This window comes from Monodon monoceros, unplaced genomic scaffold (genome assembly GCF_005190385.1).
Source record: "Monodon monoceros isolate NGI ecotype Baffin Bay Population unplaced genomic scaffold, NGI_Narwhal_1 Super_Scaffold_11, whole genome shotgun sequence".
Classification (NCBI taxonomy): domain Eukaryota; kingdom Metazoa; phylum Chordata; class Mammalia; order Artiodactyla; family Monodontidae; genus Monodon; species Monodon monoceros.
The window spans coordinates 139,817,676-139,838,760 of NW_021703767.1; the positions used below are offsets into that span (position 1 = coordinate 139,817,676).

The 21,085-nt window shown below is 41.3% G+C and overlaps 1 protein-coding gene across 3 annotated transcripts in view; it reads left to right on the forward strand.

The window, feature by feature from the left end:
- UBE2E2 (ubiquitin conjugating enzyme E2 E2) overlaps positions 1–19,375 on the forward strand; it is a 351,668-nt gene extending 332,293 nt beyond the window's left edge. Inside the window, exon 6 of one of the 3 annotated variants that reach the window (XM_029214507.1) lies at positions 18,574–19,375. In XM_029214507.1, coding sequence (XP_029070340.1) covers positions 18,574–18,671 — 98 coding nt within the window. In that variant the 3' untranslated portion in view covers positions 18,672–19,375. Of the gene's footprint in view, positions 1–14,275; positions 14,593–18,573 lie in introns of those variants that run through there. The other 2 variants (XM_029214508.1, XM_029214509.1) reach the window with 2 other exon arrangements.
- Positions 19,376–21,085: the final 1,710 nt, after the last annotated feature.

Genomic DNA, 21,085 nt, shown 5'->3' on the forward strand with positions numbered 1-21,085 from the left:
GGCCTCGGCGTGGCCCATTTCATGCCGCATCAAGAGTGGCCTTTCTATTTCCAAAAAGAATCCCACGGTTTAAGCAGTCGTGAATAAATATGGTGGTGGGTTAAAGCCCCTGGGGATGATGGGGGGGTGGTCCTGTCAGCATCCTCCACAGGGTGGAAAGCATCGTCTCTTCCACCCGTTAAAGGTCTGCAGAGTCAGAGCCAAGAAGCCAGCTTTCTGCAACCAGTTTCCTCACTTTTCATGATGTATCTTGGAGAAAGAATTAAAGTAGTATCATGAGTGTTACAGTGCCATTTGCAAAGCTAAAGCATCAATGCGGGTCAAATTTTCACGAAAAATGATGCACTCATCCAGCTACATGAGGAGTAATCGTGAAAACCAGGCTTATGAGAAGGGGAGGGCAAAGACGGTTGTGTGTCATGCCCTGCACTGTGCCCCTTCAGAGGCAGAGTCGGGGTGGCTTTCAGCTCTGTGATTTGAAGAACCCCAAACCCCTCCGAGTCAAAAGACAGAGCTAAATTATACACCTAGTCCTTTGTTCCAACTGTTTTGTGTTAGTTTCATTTCTTTGTGCTAAATGGGGTCTCCGGAGTTCTCTTTGAAAATATACACGCCCCTGGGAAAGATGACCCATTCGGGGACAGTCACACCGAGGTCAGATATATGGTCATCTCCTCTCAGAGAGAAAGATCTGGGAGTGTCAGGAAGGGGAAATAAATATGCCAGGGAGTGAGCCAAACAGAGAGGGAGGCAACCAAATACAAGCCAAATTTCCCCTGCTTCACCAAGGGGTCCTGCAGTCGCTTAGAGAGAGGCTCGATTCTGTGCAGGTTTTTCACTTTTTTTTTTTTTATTGAAGTATGGTTGCTTTACAATGTTGTGTTAATTTCAGGTGTACAGAAGTGATTCATTTTTATATATATATATATATAAACACACATTCTTTTCCATTATGGTTTATCACAGAGTATTGAATATAGTTCCCTGTGCTATACAGTAGGACCTTGTTGTTTATCCATTCTGTGTATACTAGTTTGCATCTGCTAATCCCAAACTCCCACTCCATCCCTCCCCCACACCCCCCCCCCTTGGCAACCACCAGTCCATTCTCTATGTCCATGATTCTGTTTCTGTTTCATAGATAGGTTCACTTGTGTCATATTTTAGATTCCACATATAAGTGATATTACAGGATGTTTGTCTTTCTCTTTCTGACTTACTTCACTTAGTATGATAACCTCTAGTTGCATCCATGTTGCTGCATGTGGCATTATTTCATTCTTTTTTATGGCTGAGTAATATTCCATGTATATATGTACCACATCTTCTTTATCCATTCCTCTGTGGATAGACATTTAGGTTGTTTCCATGTCTTGGCTATTGTAAGCAGAGCTGCTGTGAACGTTGGGGTGCATGTGTCTTTTTGGATTAGACTTTTGTCTGGATATATGCCCAGGAGTGGATCATATGGTAGCTCTATTTTTAGCTTTCTGAGGAACCTCCATACTATTCTCCACAGTGGCTGCACGAGTTTACATTCCCACCAACAGTGTAGGAGGCTTCCCTTTTCTCCACATCTGAGAGAGGCCCAATTCTGAATTACTGCACTGTCCTGAAGAGTGAGAAAGTTGGAGAGTTTGGGTGTATGTCCGTGTCCCAACATAGGCCTGGCACTTTTTTAAGGTGACAGAGGCTTGCAGCCATGCTGAGAAGTGTTAAGGTAAGAATGGTCAGCAGGTACAGAAGCCAGTGCAACAGGTCTTGTTAGGGGTAACCCAAAACCTACTTAGGGGAGCAGTGGCCAGCAGAGGGCTGGGATTTCCACGCTGCGGAGGTTATAGGGGCCATGTGGCTCCAGAGAAGTTGGCTTAACTCTGCGAGGGTTTAAAATGCGGATTAGAAAAATCCCACAATGAGCAATTTACTCTTTTCTCCCCTCCCACTTATGGGACAAGATGATTCTCCTAAATAATTCATTACTTTGGAGGAGTGAATGTGTATGCAGTTACTTTGGTTAAGTGCTTCTGCCCCCTCCTTTCTTCCCTCCTTTCTGTGTTTTCAGCGCCCGCCTCATGAGATCAGTGGTTCCTATTGTCTTCATCCTCAGAGATTGGTCTGCCAGGGAAGACTAGCACAACAGTGTAGACTCACCCAGTTGTTATCAGGAGTTACTGCTCACAAGCCTGTTAATGTGGAAAGCACTTCATACTGATGAGTTGTTTTAATACATAGGACAACACTTTACAGTTCATGAGCATAAAGTTTTGAATCAAAAATCTTCCTCTGTGAACAATAATTTCACACTATTCTATGTTATAGTGTTCTCTCACCTTGTTTGCCTCTTTTGAAAACTTCTATTTCCTCCAGAAACAGTAAGAACTAAAAGAGAGGGCAAAACATTGGAGCAGCCCCTACTGAAGATACAAGTATGATTAAGATACAGAAAAAATAATTTAATGGGTAAAAAACATCTGTGACATCAAGCAGGTTATTGGCAAAAAAGCATCTTTATGCATAGTTGGCCTTGCCCCTGGGGATCTCCTGGCAGGGGAGAGGGGACAGTGGGAAATAGAAGGTTTTAAAAGAGGGACCTTGTATGACCAGGTTTGTGTCTTTAAAAACTAAAGTTTAGTTTATTGGGGAGTGGAAAGACTGAAGACAGGGAGATGTTCAAGAAGGTACTTTGATGGTCCAGGTAGGAGATCACAGAGGCCATAAGGAGGTAGAAGAGGGGAAGAGCCAAAAGATATTTGGGAATCAGAATCCCCAGCACTTGGTTTCCTAATGACTATGACAGCATCACTGGTGACTGTGTGAACTTGACTGTGCCTGGTCTCCCACAAATTCCCAGGCCAAGCCTGGTGTGCAAGAAGGATGCATTCCAAGATCAGTGAATATTATTTAGTCAGTTCATGGTATCAATCCTCGTGTCACCCATCCCCCCATTTCCTGCTAGCAGAAAAATGGAAAACAATGTTCACAATTTACTACCTATGACATACTAGAATTTGTTTGACATGGTTCTTTACCTATATCAGAAGGATACAGTAGGAGTTTGAATCCTAGAAATAAACCTTCTCACTTGGCTGAAGCAGAAGTATGGAAGAAGCAGTATATCGAGAGAAAGTTTGGTCTAGTGGTAGAACATGTTGCCCAAGGGGTTAAAACAAAGGAGGTTCAAGTTCAGGCAATATGCCAATAAAACAGGGAACAACTGAATGCAGACTAAATATAAAAATCTTTTAAGAATTCAGACTATATTACAAAGTGACAGTAATCAAAACAGTATGATACTCTCACAGAGACAGACATGTAGATCAATGGGACAAAGTAGAGAGCCCAGAAATAAACAAATGCACTTATGGCCAGTTAATCTACAGCAAAGGAGGCAAGAACTTCTTACAATGGAGAAAGGACAATCTCTTCAGTAAGTGGTGCTGGGAAACTGGACAGCTACATGTAAAAGAATGAAATTAGAACATTCTTTAACACCATATACAAAAATAAACTCAAAATTGATTAAAGACCTAAATGTAAGATTGGAAACCATGAAACTCCTAGAAGAAAACATAGGCAGTACACTCTGACATAAATCGCAGCAATATTTCTTTGGATCTGTCTCCTAAAGCAAAGGAAATAAATGCAAAATTAAATGATTGGACCTAATTAAACTTCAAAGCCTTTGCACAGTGAAGGAAACCATCAATAAAACGAAAAGACAACCTACTGAATGGGAGAAAATATTTACAAATAATATGACCTATAAGGGGTTAATATCCAAATATATAAACAGTACATACAACTCACTATCAAAAAACAATTAACCCAGTTAAAAATGGGCAGAATACCTAAATAGACATTTCTCCAAAGAAGACATACAGACAGTCAACAGACACATGAAAAGATGCTCAATATTGCCAACCATCAGGGAAATGCAAATCAAAACCACAATTAGAATCACTTTACACCTGTCAGAATGGCTATCATCCAAAACACCACAAATAACAAATATTGGCAAGGATGTAGAGAAAAGGGAACCCTTGTACACTATTAGTGGGAATGTAAACTGGTTCAGCCACTATGGAAAACAGTATGGAGGTTCCTCAAAAAATTAAAAGTAGAACTACCATATGATACAGCAATTCCATTCCTGTGTATATATCTAAAGAAAATGAAAACACTAATTCGAAAAGATATATGCACCCCAGTGTTCATAGCAGCATTCTTTACAGTTGTCAAGATATGGAAGCAATCCAAGTGTCCATCAACAGATGAATGGGTAAAGAAGATGTGAGGTAGATATACATGTACATATAGATATAGGTATAGATATAGATAAAGATACACACACACACACACACACACACACACAATGGAACACTACTCAGCCCTAAAAAAGAATGAAATTTTGCCATTTGCAGCAGCATGGATGGACCTGAAGGGTATTATGCTGAGTGAAATGTCAAACAAATACAGGTAGTGTATGATATACTTATATGTGGAACCTAAAAGAGACAACAGACTAGCGAATATAGCAAAAAAGAAACAGACTCACAGATATAGAGAATAAACTAGTGGTTACCAGTGCAGGGAGGGGCAAAGTAGGGGGTTAAGAGGTACACACTACTATGTATAAAGTAAATAAGCTACAACACAGGGGATATAGCCAATACTTTATACTAACTATAAATGGAATATGACCTTTAAAAATTGGGAATCACTATGTTGTACACCTAAAACATATATTATACATCAAGTATACCTCAATTTTTAAAAATAAGAATTGAAGGCTTCAGGGACCAAAAGGAGATAGCAGGGAAGCTTGAAGACAAAGTAAGAGGTCAGTTGTAGGAAGTAGCCCATATTGTATGCTTTAGACTCAAAGCAGAGATAGCTAAATATTAAATCACAAAATAAATTTACACCAGGGCTGCCCAAATGCTTACTATCTCACGTTAGGGACTTGGGGAGCTGCTGATCCCATAGGGATAAATGTCATTTAGTCTCAAGCATGGGAAGGAAGAAGGATGTCTAGCCAGAAACCTGATACCTCCAGCAAACTAAGTTCCATCCTGACCAGTGGAATTACTCGTTAATTCATTTATTACACAAATACTTACTGAACTGTCATCTCCCGTGCCCCAGACACTCTGCTGTTTTTGTGATATAAGACTGCCAAAGAGAAATAGAGACACAGACATAGAGAACAGATGTATGGTTACCAAGGGGGAGAAGGGAAGGTGGGATGGATTGAGAGACTGGGATTGACATATATACACTACTATGTGTAAAATAGATAACTAATGAGAACCTACCGTACAGCACAGGGAACTCTACTCAATACTCTGTGGTGACCTAAGTGGGAAGGAAATCCAAAAAAAAAGGGATGTATGTATACGTATAGCTGATTCATTTGCTGTACAGTAGAAACTAACACAACATTGTAAAGCAACTATACTCCAAAAAAAATTAATGAAAAAAGAGAAAAAACGACTGCAAAAGAGGCCTTGCCTACTCTGAAGGAAAGGGAGGAGCTGGGAGGAGGTTTAGAGCAAGGCCTCAGCCCAAGTCAAAGCCCACACTCTGAGGGAAAGTCATTCCTCAGCGCGGCAGTGTCCATGTGACTCACCAGGCTGCCTCGGCTACACACTGCCAGCCCTCAACGGCAGACAGAAGGATCCAGTCACCTGACACCACTGACGTTCTGGTCCAGCTGTGGCCCTGAGCTGGGTTATTTATACCTCTGGACACGAGTCCAGATTCCCCGATGCGGTGGAGACTGTGGACATGTGCGATGCATCTGGGGCACGACTGCTGTGTTCACGCCCGCTCTCACACGATCTCCTGTCCTGCTCTCCGCACGGAATAGCAGTGTGAACAAAAGAGGTGGTGTGAGGGGGAAATTGATACATTAGAATACTAGTTTTTAATGGGCGGACTACAATTGAGGACTGTGGGATTAAAATGTATTTTTTTATATTGAAGAAAAGGTGTGCATTACAAACAAGTCTCATCAGATTATTGTTGTCATTTTTACTTCCATCAGGGTTAGAAGTAGAGGGAAGACAGGATCAGGATAATCTTTGGTCTCTCGTAGACACGGACCGTGAGAAAAATACTCCAACTTCAGAGAATTTATTTTCCATGGTTGGCAGGAACATAGGTTTGTAGGGAATATGGTATATATTTTTTTAACTGGACACTTGGTAGGTAGAGGCCAATGGGTGTAAGCTATTCTGTCTTTATAATCTGGCATCCTCAGATGCTAACACGTGTTGGTGAGGACATAGAGAATCGGACCCCTCACACGTTGCTGGGGAGGGATGTGAAATTCTCTCTGGACAGCATTTTGGCAGTTCATCTAACGGTTAAGCATAGAGTTCCCATATGACCAAGCAATTCCACTGCTGGGTATAGACCCAGGAGAGATGAAAACAGATCTATGCAAAACTTGTACACAAACATTCACAGCAGCATGTGGGTATTCGCAATATCCAAAAGGTGAAAACAACCCACATGTCCATCACCTAAGGAATGGATAAATATAATGTGGTATATTCATACAATAGAATATTATTTGGCAATAAAAGAGAATGAAGTACTGTTACGTGCTACAACATGGGTGAACCTTGAAAACATGATGCTTTGTGAGAGAAGCCAGTCACAGAAGACCACATGTTGAATGATTCCATTTATATGAAATGTCCAGAATAGGTAAATAGAAAGATCAGTGGATACCTAGGGCTGGAGGGTTTAGAGGAATAGGATACAAGGTATCTTTTGGGGGTGATGAAAATATTCTGAAGTGGATTGTGACTGTATAACTCTGTGGATGTACTAAAAACGACTGAAGTGTGCACAATAAATGGGTGGATTATATGGTATGTGAATTATATCTCAATAAAGCTGCTTTTTAAAAAAATCTAGCTTTGATATCTCAGCATCTTTGACTCTTTCCTACTTGCTGCAGCCATAGCTTTTTGCAGAGGTATTGGGTTGCCCCAAAAGTTTGTTTGGTTAGCGAATACGTTGTTCAGTGAAGTTCTTGGTGAAAATGAAAAGTGCCTTTTATTATTACTTAAAACAGAACGAACTTTTCGGCCAGCCCAATGTTTTGGAGAAAGCAACGTGAATCTCTGGTGCCTTAAACAAGTCCAATACTGTAAGGATATTTTCTGAGAGCTCATTAGGAATTATTGTTTAACTAAGCCTGGAATTGCAATCCAGTAGCTTCTCAGTAGGGATGCACCATCTGTGCTGCTCTGTGGATGAGTCTAGACTAACAGACGCTTTCTACTTCAAAACACACATTGATTTAGGGTACATAGCACTGCTGTGTCGGCTGATAGGACAAGTTCTGACGTTTGGAAAAATATTCTATCAACAGTATAGTTTAGGTCGTAGCCAGTGTATTCGTATTGTTTGTTGAGCCATCGCAACTCAGGGGGCATTAATATGGACTGGCCTTAATTTTCTCATTCCCTGCTTTAGGCCACGTTGAGTTGAATCTTGCTTTTCTATCCCTTAACAATATTTAGCAGCATTCGGGTTACTTTCAGTTAATAGAAAAGTCAGTCTTGTCGGTTTTTAAACTCTCCTTTCATACTGATTTAAATCTCATTTCCTGTTTCCACTCCGTCAGGGTGGAGCAGGCAGATCTGGTTCTCAGACACCTCTTCTCTCCCTTTCCAAGGCCTGACTCCTAGGCTGTGGGGTCAGATAAAGGATGAGGGCGGCATCCCTGTACCTGATTTTCTGCTTCCTTGGCAAGCAGCATCTTGCCGTCCATGCCTTCTGGGTGACAGGTGTCAAAATGCTGCTTCACGTGCCGTAATCCGAGGTCTCACTTCCCAGTCCCCTGATGTAGAAGACCCAGCCCCGGCTCAACTTCCTTGGCTAAGCCCTTCCCCATGGGTGTTGGTAACTTTGAAATGGGCAGTGGCTAGAAGGGGTGGTTGTATGCACATATGTACGTACATAGATTTATTATACATTTTACTGATGTAAAAATGTACACAGTTCACAGATAATAAAATGTACAGTTCTCTTTACTACAAATTCCATGTAGGTGATTCATTCTCAGAAGACTTACAGTGACTTTTAGCAAATGAGTGTGGTTCTAACAGGAATGTTGGGCGATATTTTCATACATAGTTACGAACTAAGACCAAAGTAAAACAAAGAAAAAGCGTGTCAGAACTTCACTGGTTAGTGTCATGAGCAACTTCTTTCTGAATCAGATAATGGTCTCATGTGCTGGAAGAATATATCCTCCAGTTTTTATGCTCTTCACTGTGTAAGGATCGAGACATGATACACTTTTAAGTTTGATCTGCACTGTTAGCATTTTCTCCATCACTTTCTTAACCACAGACAATCAGCAAAACAGTAAATCAAGTCCTAATTTGTAGCATTTGCTGATTTCAAGGTACTTATGTGACCTTCCTGAGTGTGTAATCGGGACAAGATGCACAGTAGCACATGGTGTTTTTCCACCATACGGATAGAAAAGACCTTAAAAAAATCTATGACGATAAATAATAATAGCCGTAAAATAATTAAGAAATGATAAGTTTTAAGTATTGATTACCTTTATAAATTACTTAATTGTAACTTTATGTAATTTAATATTTGAGAATGGCTGTGTTTCTTTTTTTTTTGGTTGTGTTGCGTCTTCGTTGCTGCGCACGGGCTTTCTCGAGTCGCGACGAGCGGGAGCTACTCTTCATTGTGGTGCGCTGGCTTTTCATTGCAGTGGCTTCTCTTGTTGCAGAACACGGGCTCTAGGCGTGCGGGCTTCAGTAGTTGTGGCGCATGGGCTTAGTTGCTCCGTGGCATGTGGGATCTTCCCAGACCAGGGCTCGAACCCGTGTCCCCTGCATTGGCAGGCGGATTCTTAACCACTGTGCCACCAGGGAAGCCCCCCAGCTCCTCTTCTCTTAGCAAGTCCTGAGGAAGGTATTAATGTCTCTTTAGAAGTTGGGGTACTTGGTTCCTCTTTTAGCATCGCTGGTTATTAATTCTGAGGTAATAGCGTATCTTGCTAGACTGATATGCAGTTTTATTTAGCATTTTCGAAGTTAAATCTAGTTGGATAACATCCACCACTTGGTTTAAATCATAGGCATGGTAATGTTCTCCCTAAATCGCTTTATGAGCCATGAGCATCACACGCAGGCACACACACACTCTATGTATATGTGATATATATTTTTTTTTTTTTTTTTCAGGGTACTCAACAACCCTTCTGGTCTGGGTTAGGCCTATAATTAATTGTCTGGTTTCCCCACATTCCAAACTACAAAAAAACCTTAACTTTGTCCTACTCACTTGATTTTTAATTAGTAGACCCTGAGGAATTCAGTCATTCCTCAATCTTGATAACATTCTTCAAAGAGACATGAAATTCCTATACCCTGGGGTGAACTAGCTTTCATTGCTCCAAATCTCAGCCTCAAGATTACAGTTCTCCAAGTAAAACTTTAGTGAAGGAAAGAAATGGGGACGCGTGAGAACTTATCCTACCAGATATCAAACATACTGTAAGACAGTAGCAAGAAAATAGGAGTAAATAAAGCAAAAGACAAATTAATCGAATGCAAGAATATCAAGTACAGAATCAGGTCCAGATACATATGGGAATCGTCTGTGTGATAAAGCTAGCATTGCACAGACGGTTACTGTATGTAAATGTAGGAGAATACTTCTGAAATACTGGAGTGGAGAAGGCCTTTGTCAAATACACATGACATCACACTAAAAAATACTAGGGAAAGATTGACTTATTTAAGTACTGAAAAACGTTAAACTTGTAATGGCAAGAGACATTATAAACTAAGTTAAAGGACAAAAGACTGGGAGAAAATATTTCCTCCACATATAATAGATAAATAGTATTTTCCTTAGAGGTGCACTGTATTTATTTTTGGCTGAATACTGAACAGCAAGCATTAAAATCAATAAACAACTTAAGGCAATGCTGAATGTTCCCACCGTAAAGTGATCTTCTAAGATACAAGAATAAATATGAAATTTTAGTTTAAGAATTTAAGTAATACTATAATATTATTATTAAAAATTAGAGGGAACTCCCTGGTGGCCCAGTGGTTAGGACTCCACGCTTTCACGGCCGTGGCCCCGGTTCAATCCAATCCCTGGTTGGAGAACTAAGATCCCACAAGCTGAGCGGCCAAAAAAAAATTTTTTTTAATTTCATGAAAAAAATTAGATATGTTTTTAAAGTTTGTCACAGTATAATTTCTTAGCACTGCCAGCTGCTAGGAGACTCCTCTGCACACTTGCAAGACTTAGATGTTTTCGCCTGATGAAAAGCATGTTTTTCTTTGGCTGTCTATCCCACTGTGGGTTACTCTTAGTGGAGATTTTGCTATGAGGTCAATAAGCTTTCTTTTTTCTCTAACGGTAACAGAAAGGTGAAGACTTACCTCCTCACCCCCTAGACTTAAAAGATTTGGCTCACGGCGATCACGGTGCAGTGTCCCTGCAGGTCCTCCCACAAACCGGAGCTGTGTGCAAAATGCTTAAAGACGATGTCTTCTGGGTATTTCAGAAGCCAACAGAAGCCTTTTGCCCTCACATTTTTATCTCTAATGTGTTTGCATTCACTTCCTGACTCACACAATCATTGGATGCACTACTTTCTCTGCCAGCAGCCGCTGGTTGTTACAAGTGCTTTACTCTCAGTATTGGTATCTGCAGTGGACAATCGTAAGGCCTGTTTTGTGCCAGAAGCCTTCTCCCTTACGATAGCTGCGCTCCCATCTCACTTTGAGCGTTTGTGTGAATACATGTGAAGACGGTTCCAAATCTTTTCCTTGTATGTCATATTGTTTGTCTTCAACTGAAAGAGGTTTTCAGTCCCAAGTTAACATTCATCACGCTTACCAATATTTTAAAAACCAGTCTTCAGATATTAGTAATAATCCGAAAGATGATCTGTATTTATTAAATATGATGGTAACCTGATCTTTGATCTCCACAAGTTCAGCAACGCTCAAAATAACATCAAAGGAGGCATTTGTCTGTTCAGTCCTCCAAAGACTAAAGCAATTTTGGCTGAATACTGAGGCCAAAGCCAAACTTCCAGTGCATGCTTAATATTTATAATATATAAAATACTCCTTCATGATAGTAAGGAAAAAATAGGCAAAAGGCATGAACAAGCACGTCACAGGAGAAGAAATACAAATGGTTGGTGAACAAACACAAGAATATGTTAAACCTCAGTAGACATCAAATTATATCCAGATACAACGACAGGGATTTTTTTTTTTTTTTTGGTTACCTTGACAAAAACAATTTTTAAAGATTGGTAATGCAGTGTTAGGGAGAATGTCCAGAAATAGGATAAACTGTACATCCTTTTATTGAAGGGCCGTTTGGCAGTATTTGGCAAAAAGTTTAAATGTGTACTGTACTCTCTGGCCCAATACTGTCACGTAGAAGAATCTACCCTCCAGCACGACACAAACCTGTGCTCAAAGATGTACACGAGATGGTAATACTAGTCCTGATCGCAAAAAATCAAATCTAATGTATCAATAAATGTGCATCAGTAGGGGATGGAAAAATGAAAGCTGAATAACTGTGCAAAGGAATGCCCTATAATTATTTAAAATAGTAAGCTAGGTCTATTTCTAGTATCTTAGAAACACAACTACTGTATATTGGCCCAGAGGAAAGTGCACGTTGCAGAACCATGTGATTCCCATTGGGTTTAAATATAAATAAAGAAAACAGTCTGGAGGAGTGAGCATCCAACCATTAACAGCAGTTACCTTGAGATGGTGGGAAATTGAAGGGAAGAAGATCGTATTCTTTACATCATACATGCTTCTTTCTTATTTGAATTTATTATAATGAGCATCAATTACTTTTTAATTTTATAAAAGATTTAAATAAAACTAGGCTAAACCAAACCATGGAAGAAAAGTTCCATGAAAGACACAGAAAAGAGCTATTCCTCGTGGCAAGGCAGACCCACAGAAAGCCTCCAGTGACTTGGTGAGTAAGTGCTCATCATGGGGATGGTGGGACAGCTGGAGAAGCGGTGGTTTATAGCCTCGAAGAATCCAAGAAATGGCAAAGTGCTAACCGCAAAGTTCAATAAGAAAATAATTAAGTTAGGACCTCCCTGGTGGCACAATGGTTAAGAATCCGCCTGCCAGTGCAGGGGACATGGGTTCGAGCCCTGGTCCGGGAAGACCCCACATGCCGCGGAACAACTAAACCCCTGCGCCACAACTACTGAGTCTGCGCTCTAGAGCCCGCGAGCCGCAACTACTGAGCCTGTGTGCCACGGCTACTGAAGCCTGTGAGCCTAGAGCCCGTGCTCCGCAACAAGAGAAGCCACCACAATGAGAAGCCTGCGCACTGCAACAAAGAGTAGCCCCCTCTCGCCACAACTAGAGAAAGCCCGTGCACAGCAACGAAGACCCAACGCAGCCAGAAAGGGAGGGAGGGAGGGAGGATTCCTGCTTATATACAAAAAAATTAAAAAATAAATAAGTTTAAAAATAAAGAGAAAAGACAAGAAAGCTGTCACACGCTCCATCAGGTCCCCTTTACTGACTTGCTAGTCGTGTGTAGAGAAGAAACTTCTGTGATGAGCCAGCATATAGTGCTACAGAGGGACACCTGCCTTATGGAGTAACTGCTCTTTCTGGCTGTTATTTTGTGTGTTCCTTACTTACTTGTCTTACGTTCTTCTATCCATTCATACATCGCAGTAAACATGGGGTTAACGAGAGGGAAACGGAGACAGAGGGACCCAGGCAGAGTCCCATGAGGGCAGGAGTTTGCTTATTTAGCACTAGTTCTGCAGGACCTGGAACATAGTAGGGACTCAGTGATAGTTGACGAATGACTGAACGCGTGGGCTCCAGCCCCATGGGAAATGTAGACTGTACAGCAGACAGACAACTAAAAGGCAGCGTTCTCAGCACAGTGATAGAGGTGCGAACAGACAAAACAGAAATGGGACACATAAGCCTGCTACAAAGCCCCTAGAAGCATCCCCAAGGAGGCTATGCCTGAGCTAAATGTTGAGAAATTCGTAGAAGCCCATCAGGCAAAGGACGTCGCAGAAGCAAAGGTGCAGAGAGCTTATTGGAGGGCTTATTGGAGAAGCTGCGAGTTGTTGATTCTGGTTTAAAGCATGGGTGGAGAAGGCTGGAAAGATTAGGTCTAGATCATGATGCTCTTGGGAGCCATGCTAAGGACTTTGTTGGTTTTGTTTTTCTTTAATTTATTTTATTGAAGTATAGTTGCATTACAATGTTGTGTTAATTTCAGGTGTACAGCAAATGATTCAGTTACATATATATACACAGATTCTTTTTCATATTCTTTTCCATTACGGTTTATCACAGGATATTGAATATAGTTCCCTGTGCTCTACAGTAGGACCTTGTTGTTTATCTATTTTATATATAATAGTTTGCCTCTGCTAACCCAGCCTCCTAATTCATCCCTCCCCTATCATCCTCCCCCTTGGCAACCACAAGTCTTTTCTCTGTGTCTGTGAGTCTGTTTCTGTTTCATAGATAAGTTCATTTGTGTCATATTTTAGATTCCACATAGAAATGACTTCATATGATATTTGTCTTTGTCTGACTTACTTCATTTAGTTTGATAATCTCTAGGTCCATCCATGTGGCCGCACATGGCATTATTTCTTTCTTTTTTATGGCTGAGTAATATTCCATTGTATCTATGTACCACGTCTTCTTTATCCATTCATCTGTCAATGGACGTTTAGGTTGCTTCCACATCTTGGCTATTGTGAATAGTACTGCTGTGAACGGTGGAGTGCCTGTATTCTTTTGAACCATGGTTTTCTCCAGATATATGCCCAGTAGTGGGATTGCTGGATCATATGGTAGCTCTAGTTATAGTTTTTTGAGGAACCTCCATACTGTTCTCCACAATGGCTGTATCAATTCACATTCCCACCAACAGTGCAAGAGGGTTCCCTTTTCTCCACACCCTCTCCAGCATTTATTGTTTGTCGATTTTTTGATGGTGGTCATTCTGACCGGTGTAAGGTGCTTGTAGTTTTGATTTGCATTTCTCTAATAATTACATGCTAAAGACTTTGGATTTTATGGATTTTATCTGAAGAGAATGTCTTCAAGAGGACAATAAGATTTCTTTTAAGGTGCACATGAATATTCATTTTCCTGTCTTCATTTTGAAAATGATAGCAGAAGTTTTGTATGTGCCTGACAATAATCAGTTCATTTCATTCTTACAGCAACAACTATAGCAGCTTCATTTTGCAGTTGAGAAAACCGAGGCACGGAGAAGTTAAGTCCTTTGCCTGACATGACACAGTTATCGGTGGAACTGAGGTACAAAGGCAGGCAGTCTGGACCCGGAGCGCACCCCCTTTTCCATCATACTGGACTGGTTTTGTTTGTGTTTCTTTGAGAATATATGTGTTGTCTTAAGAAAAGGGAGTCAGCATTTCTTTGCCATGTGATTTCTCCCATACCACCTACCAAACCAAGAGAGAATGTTCTTTGGCCTTGCAAATGGAATCACTGGGCAGCTCGGCCATCTGCCCCTCGTTCTCCGCTCCCTCTAACCACTTAGCTGCTTCTTACCCCCTTTAGTCTTCTTTTTTCTTTTTTAACATCTTCATTGGGGTATAATTGCTTTACAATGGTGTGTTAGTTTCTGCTTTATAACAAAGTGAATCAGTTATATATATACATATGTTCCCATATCTCTTCCCTCTTGCGTCTCCCTCCCTCCCACCCTCCCTATCCCACCCCTCCAGGTGGTCACAAAGCACCGAGCTGATCTCCCTGTGCTATGCGGCTGCTTCCCACTAGCTATCTACCTTACGTTTGGTAGTGTATATATGTCCATGCCTCTCTCTCGCTTTGTCACAGCTCACCCTTCCCCCTCCCCATATCCTCAAGTCCGTTCTCCCTGTCTCCCTCCTTTCCTGGACGGGCTGTGAACCCTTCTGGTTTCCAGTGTTTCCAGTATAGCCCCCGTCACGGAGAGGTGAGCCTTCAGATGGGGTTGCAGGAGTCGCCTGAGCCTTTCTCTTCTGGAATCAAAGGTGCACGTAACACGAATCTCCAAAAAAGGGGAGGGGGCAGAGCACTGAGATCACCTTTCACTCACTTGCAAATAACCGTGCTTGCTGTTCAGGCGCCTGGCGCTGTGTAGGGAAGCAGAGGTCAGACAGGAAAGTAGAGGAGAAGGAGGAAGAAGATGTGTCACCCGTCATCGTTATTTCATCCCTGGCGTATCTGTATCCAGGAAATGTGAAACCCAATAACAAGATTCAATCTTACTTCAAGTCATAATTATAAATATACTACAAAAGGAGTATCTCATTCCACTAAACTCACTGCAATGATCATTGGATATACATTTATTGCATAGTTTCTATTCAGTTACTGGTAGTCTTAACTTTTTTCTGTTCAACAAAACATTTTAGCATTTAAGAACTATTTGATTGATAACACATGACTTTTAAATTCCTTCATTTTATACCTTTATTCCTTCGTTAACACTTTAAATTTAAGATTTGCATAAATTTACAAAGATGCTCACACAATAATGTTCTTCACAGCATTGTTTATAAAGCAGAAAAAAAAAAAAAGGAAAGAACCCAAATGTCTCTAAACAGAAGACTGGTTATTAATTCAGGTTAATATTTTAAATGATGCGCAGGAAATATAGTCAGTGTTTTATAAGAACTTTGTATGGAGTATAATCTATAAAATTGTCAAATTACTGTGTTGTACACCTGAAACTAATATAGTAATATAAGTCAGTTATACTTCAATTAAAAAATTAAATCAAATAAAAATGATCAAGTAGGATATAATTATTGATATAAAAAGTTATTCACCATACAGTGAGTTTTTTAAAAGGTTCCAAAAGCAGACTATGATCTTTTTTTTTAATTGTATGTTTAGAAAAGAAGTCTGGGAAGATGTAAGTCAAAATGTTAACAGTACTTCTCTCAGTGAATTTGCAAACGGTTTTCACTTACAACTTTCTGTCCTGTGTACTGTGTGAGGTGATTTTTTGAAATTGTTAATTATTATTTTTATATTTAGCATGTATAATTTTGCAGATGGAAAAATATTCCTCTTTTCAAAATCGAACTTGAAAAGGTATTATAAAAGGAACTCAAAGGAATTTACTGCTAATTATTTAAGCGTACCAAAAAATGTCTGCACAACGCATGTGAGTTTTATCAATAACACTCTACCGTGTTTTTGAGGTTTTCCCCCCTGCCCCTGTTGAAATAGTATAGATGCTTTTCCCACCCCACTGTCTCCTTCTCCCTCTCCCTCCTTTGAGCTGAAACAGCAGACTCTTGTTCCCAGTATGCCCACTCTCAGTGAGGGTAGATTTGCACCAGAACATTAATGTCACTGGTCATTCTTCTGACATTAAACCTGTCCTTTACCTCGACCAGTTAAGTCAGGAAGTACAGATGGCTCTTTAGCGCACATCACTAATGTAGAGTGTGTTTAACCAAACAGCTGTCTTGAGGGATGTAGATGTAAGCTCTGTTGAAGGTGCCCAAGTTCCGCCCTAAGGCTTTGCATTCCAGAAATTGAAACAAGATGATTTGTTTCAAAGGTAGAGAAATGTGACTCAGACCTGTCTTTGGCCCTTTTTAGACTCTATAGTCTGAACTGAAAGACAACATTTTTTTTTAAATATCTTGCCAATCCCAGGTGTTTAGTGTCTACATGTGGTACTGCTGATTTCAATCATCTTGAACCCTGGCTCGGTTAGTTGAAGTGATAGAGTTTCACCATTTGGCAAGTGAAGGACAAGAATCACAGAGTAGGCAGAGAGGCAGACATTCCGAACACACCCATTGACTATCGTTGTTTGTGATGTAAGTGAATATAAGAAACTGGCCTCTCCCTAGAATAATTGTAACAAACTTAGCACAAGTCCAAGAAAACTTTAGTGAGGTTTGTTAAAACTTAAGCAAGTCTTGGGGACTCCCCTGGCGGTCCAGTGGTTAGGATTTGGCGCTTCCCCTGCAGGGGGCCCAGGTTGGATCCCTGGACAGGGAACTAAGTTCCAACAAGCCTCTTAGCACAGGCAGAAAACAAAAAAGAAAAAACAAACAAACAAAAAAACATGGTGTGGGCTTCCCTGGTGGCGCAGTGGTTGAGAGTCCGCCTGCCGATGCAGGGGACACGGGTTCGTGCCCCGGTCCGGGAAGATCCCACGTGCCGCGGAGCGGCTGGGCCCGTGAGCCATGGCAGCTGAGCCTGCGCGTCCGGAGCCTGTGCTCCGCAACGGGAGAGGCCGCGGCGGTGAGAGGCCCGCGTACCGCAAAAAAAAAAAAAAAAAAAAAAGTGGTGTAATATAATGTTAGAACTGTAACAAAATTTAAAAAATAAAAGCAAAGTCTTGTCGGGAGGACTTTCACAAGCTTTGTTATCCTCAGCATCAGCAGATCACTAAAAGGTGGTCTTCCTGTTATACCTTGGTTATTGCGAAGGTGTGACCTTGAATGTCTTACTGGGTCTTAGCAGACTCTCAGGATCTTCCCGAGTTACGAGGTGATAGTAGACCACAAACCCACTTCCATATTCTTTACCTATTTTCTTTTTTTCATATTTAACGTTAGCTTTTGCTAATATTTTTCCTTTTCCCTTTTGGTTCTTTCTTATCCACGTGCTCTAATACACTCAAATTCTCGACACCAAAAATACAGGAAATAAAACTCAGGGAAGAAGTGAGATTAGAGAATGGAGGGAGACGGGTGGATTCTGGGATCTCCAGAAACCTAAATTACATTTTTTTTGTAGTTGCTTTGAATTGTTTTCATTAACCGTTGATCCCGTCTGGGTGGAGCAGTGTCCCGGGAGACCTGCAGTCAGGGCCCAGCTCCAGCCCTGACGACCCCCATCCTTAGGCTGCAGCTGCATCCCGTGCCAGCCCTCCCGTGTTAAAGTTTTAGGACGTGGTAGGTCAGTGAGGGTTAGCTGTGACTAACATCGATCGCTGTTTATGTAGTAGAGAGCTCTGTGGCTTTGATATTCCCAAATATAGAGGCAGAAGCAGCCTGTCGCCCTGTGTCACTAACCTGCTGCTGGACCCCTGCCTGGGCAATAACCCAGGTCAGGGAGTTGGCCAGGCTTCCCCCGCCCCCTTCCCCCAGGGGATCGTATCCAGGACCCTGCAGGCCCCGCCCACAGCGCACCTGCATCTTCTCTGTGAAATAAACATCTACCTGAAAACCAGGGGAGGAAGAGGGGGAGAAGCATATGTATGGTGGGGACAGAGAGAGTCACGCTCGTCCGTAGACGTGACAAGAGGCAGCAGTCAGAGCACAGGTAGGTGCTCCTCGGGCGGCGGGGGTGAGATGCGGTCTCCGGGGCAGGTCACTTGCAGGTCATGGCGAAGGTGACCTTGTTCCAGGGCGCAGCATCTCGCCTCCCTGCCCACGCCTTGAGCCAGGGCCAGCTTTCCAGACACTCCTCTCTTCCCCGGCTTTGAAGAGGCCAAGCTGCTGGCGTTGACTGACTTCTGACTCTGCTTCCTTTCCAGCTGACCCGCTGGTGGGTAGCATCGCCACACAGTACATGACCAACAGGGCGGAGCACGACCGGATGGCCAGGCAGTGGACCAAGCGGTACGCCACATAGGGCCCTGGCCCGCGGCACACTCACCAAGTGCATCGGGGCCCCGCACCTCGGCTCTGCTTGTCTTATTTTTATCACCTTTTGAACCGTTTTGTGATGGAATGTCATCCATCCCCCACCCTCCCTTTCCTTTGCCCCCCACCCCTTCCCGTTTTATTCCCTGTTTAATTTCTATTAACTTGAAAGATCTGGGTTTGTTTTTTTTTTAATCCCACCTCCACGTGGATGGGAACTTTTGTTTTCAGTGCAAACAATGTCAGATCTGTAATAATATGAGCTTTCTTTCAAAGCTTCGTATTCCTGTGTGGTTCTGTTATTTTGTTGTTCGTTTTCTTTGGATCCTTTTTCCCTTCCTGTGATCTTCGGGAAAACATGAATTCAGAATTCTATCTCGTTTCTACTTCAATGTAATGCTTAGGGTTAAGTTTTTTTGTACTGAAGTCTTTATCGGTGGGTGCATGCTACTAGGAACCAGATTTTTGTACAAAAGCTTCAATCAGAATCACTGTGCATTACTGAGACTCTGTTTACCACTAGCCTTCTGTCCCCACACAGAAGACTGCTGGATTGAACAAAATAATAATGTATTTTGATTTACTTAAAGTGCTTGTAAATTTCTTAGGGACCTGCCACTTTTGACTGTGGATCAGTTGATGTACACTTGTATTATTAGAGCACTCAATAAATCACTGTGGCTGATAAATGCGCGTCTGGTAACCCAGCGTTTGCTTTGCATCCTGGTGACCAGCAGAGTTCTCCATGCAGCGAGGCTTGTGTAATTCAATTACGGACTCAGGTGTATTTTTCTTCATCTCAAGCCTCTAATATTTCCTTGCAGTTGATTTGCTTGGCGTGTGGAAGTTCCCCAGCTGCCAGTAGCCTGATGATTTTATGGTCGTTTCCAGTCATTCTCGTTTTTGCCTATTGGCTTCACATTACTTTCTCATGGACATCTTTTCTGTTACAGCCTTCTTGATGCAATAATTCAAATATGTGACGCCAAGAGTAGGGTCCTAGTGAAAGCGAGGTCTGAGCTGATCGTTGCGTTAGACCACTTCTGGACTTATTCCTCTCTTCTTTTTCCTCTTCCGATGGTTATAGTGATTGCCCTTGAGTTTGGAGTCTGTTTTTCCACCATAATTTTAGTGGAGGAAGTAAACTCAACTCATATCAGTCATGGTCAGCATATTCAGTGACGAGAGTATGTCTGTGTGGCTTTGACCTTCAGGCTATTTTAGGTTTGCAGCTACAGGAGGCTGAGGAAACTTGTGTGTGGTGCAGCTTGAAAACCACACCGACATGCTCTTTAATATTCAGGGTTCTTTGTGTTACAAGGCCCGTTGGAAACTCCTGCTTCTACTAATTATAGTTACAAGCCCACCATACAGCCTGGTCTCATTGAAGGAACTATCTTTCCTGCGAAATAGGATTGACAAATGTCAGTCATTTACCTCTAAATAGTTCTGACTTCAATTTTAATATCCTTATCAGAAACATTTTAAATATCTGATTCAGAAGATGCCGTTTTTATTGGGTTTTAGTGGTTCAAAAGAAATCCTACAGAAAATACATTTAAATGTTGAAAGTGGGACTTTTAAACCACAGTGCCTAAGGATATTTTTAATAACGATTTTACCATTCATTTTATTTGAAAACAGGTTCCAGCTTACAGAACACCATACGGCCTCGGTTACAGCTACTCAAATCTGTAGTTGTAACTAGAGTAACCACAGACAATATGTATGAATGGGCACAGCTGTGTTCCAATAAAACTTTATTTACCAAAGCAGTCAGTAGCCAGGTTTGGCCCGTGAGTTGTAGTCTGCCACTGCCCGTTACAGACCACCATAGACTGAGGGGAAAGAGTCAGATAACTATGTGTTTAACATTTCTTCCCTTAAAATGTTATAAATTTAATTAATATAATACAAGACTGATTTTTAGAACATTACCCAGACTATTTTACCGCCTACAGACTTTCTCACCACCAAGGTTTATATGTTTAGTTTAATACTTTAGATTAAAATATTCAACCCTGAAAGCATTGAATCGTTTTAATATGAAATTTTATTAAACTGATTTTTTTTTTTTTTTTACTTTTGACTGATTAAAGCAGACTCATGATATTAATGCTGACTTTTATAGAGAGTATTTAAATTCCGTTTGCCTTTCTTCTTTTAAAATGTCAGCACCACTGGACACACATTTTAAATGATGTTTCTAATATATTACATCTACATCCCCAATCTGGTTGTACTTTGGATCATCTTAAAACATGTGTTATTTAGGAGACAGAGATTATAACACTTCTAGTAGGAAATCCTATCAGAAATCCATGTTTGCTATTCCGTGATCAGGTTTTCTATCAATTTGATATGAAGAGTCTATACAACTTCTTTCCCCATGTTATGAACTCC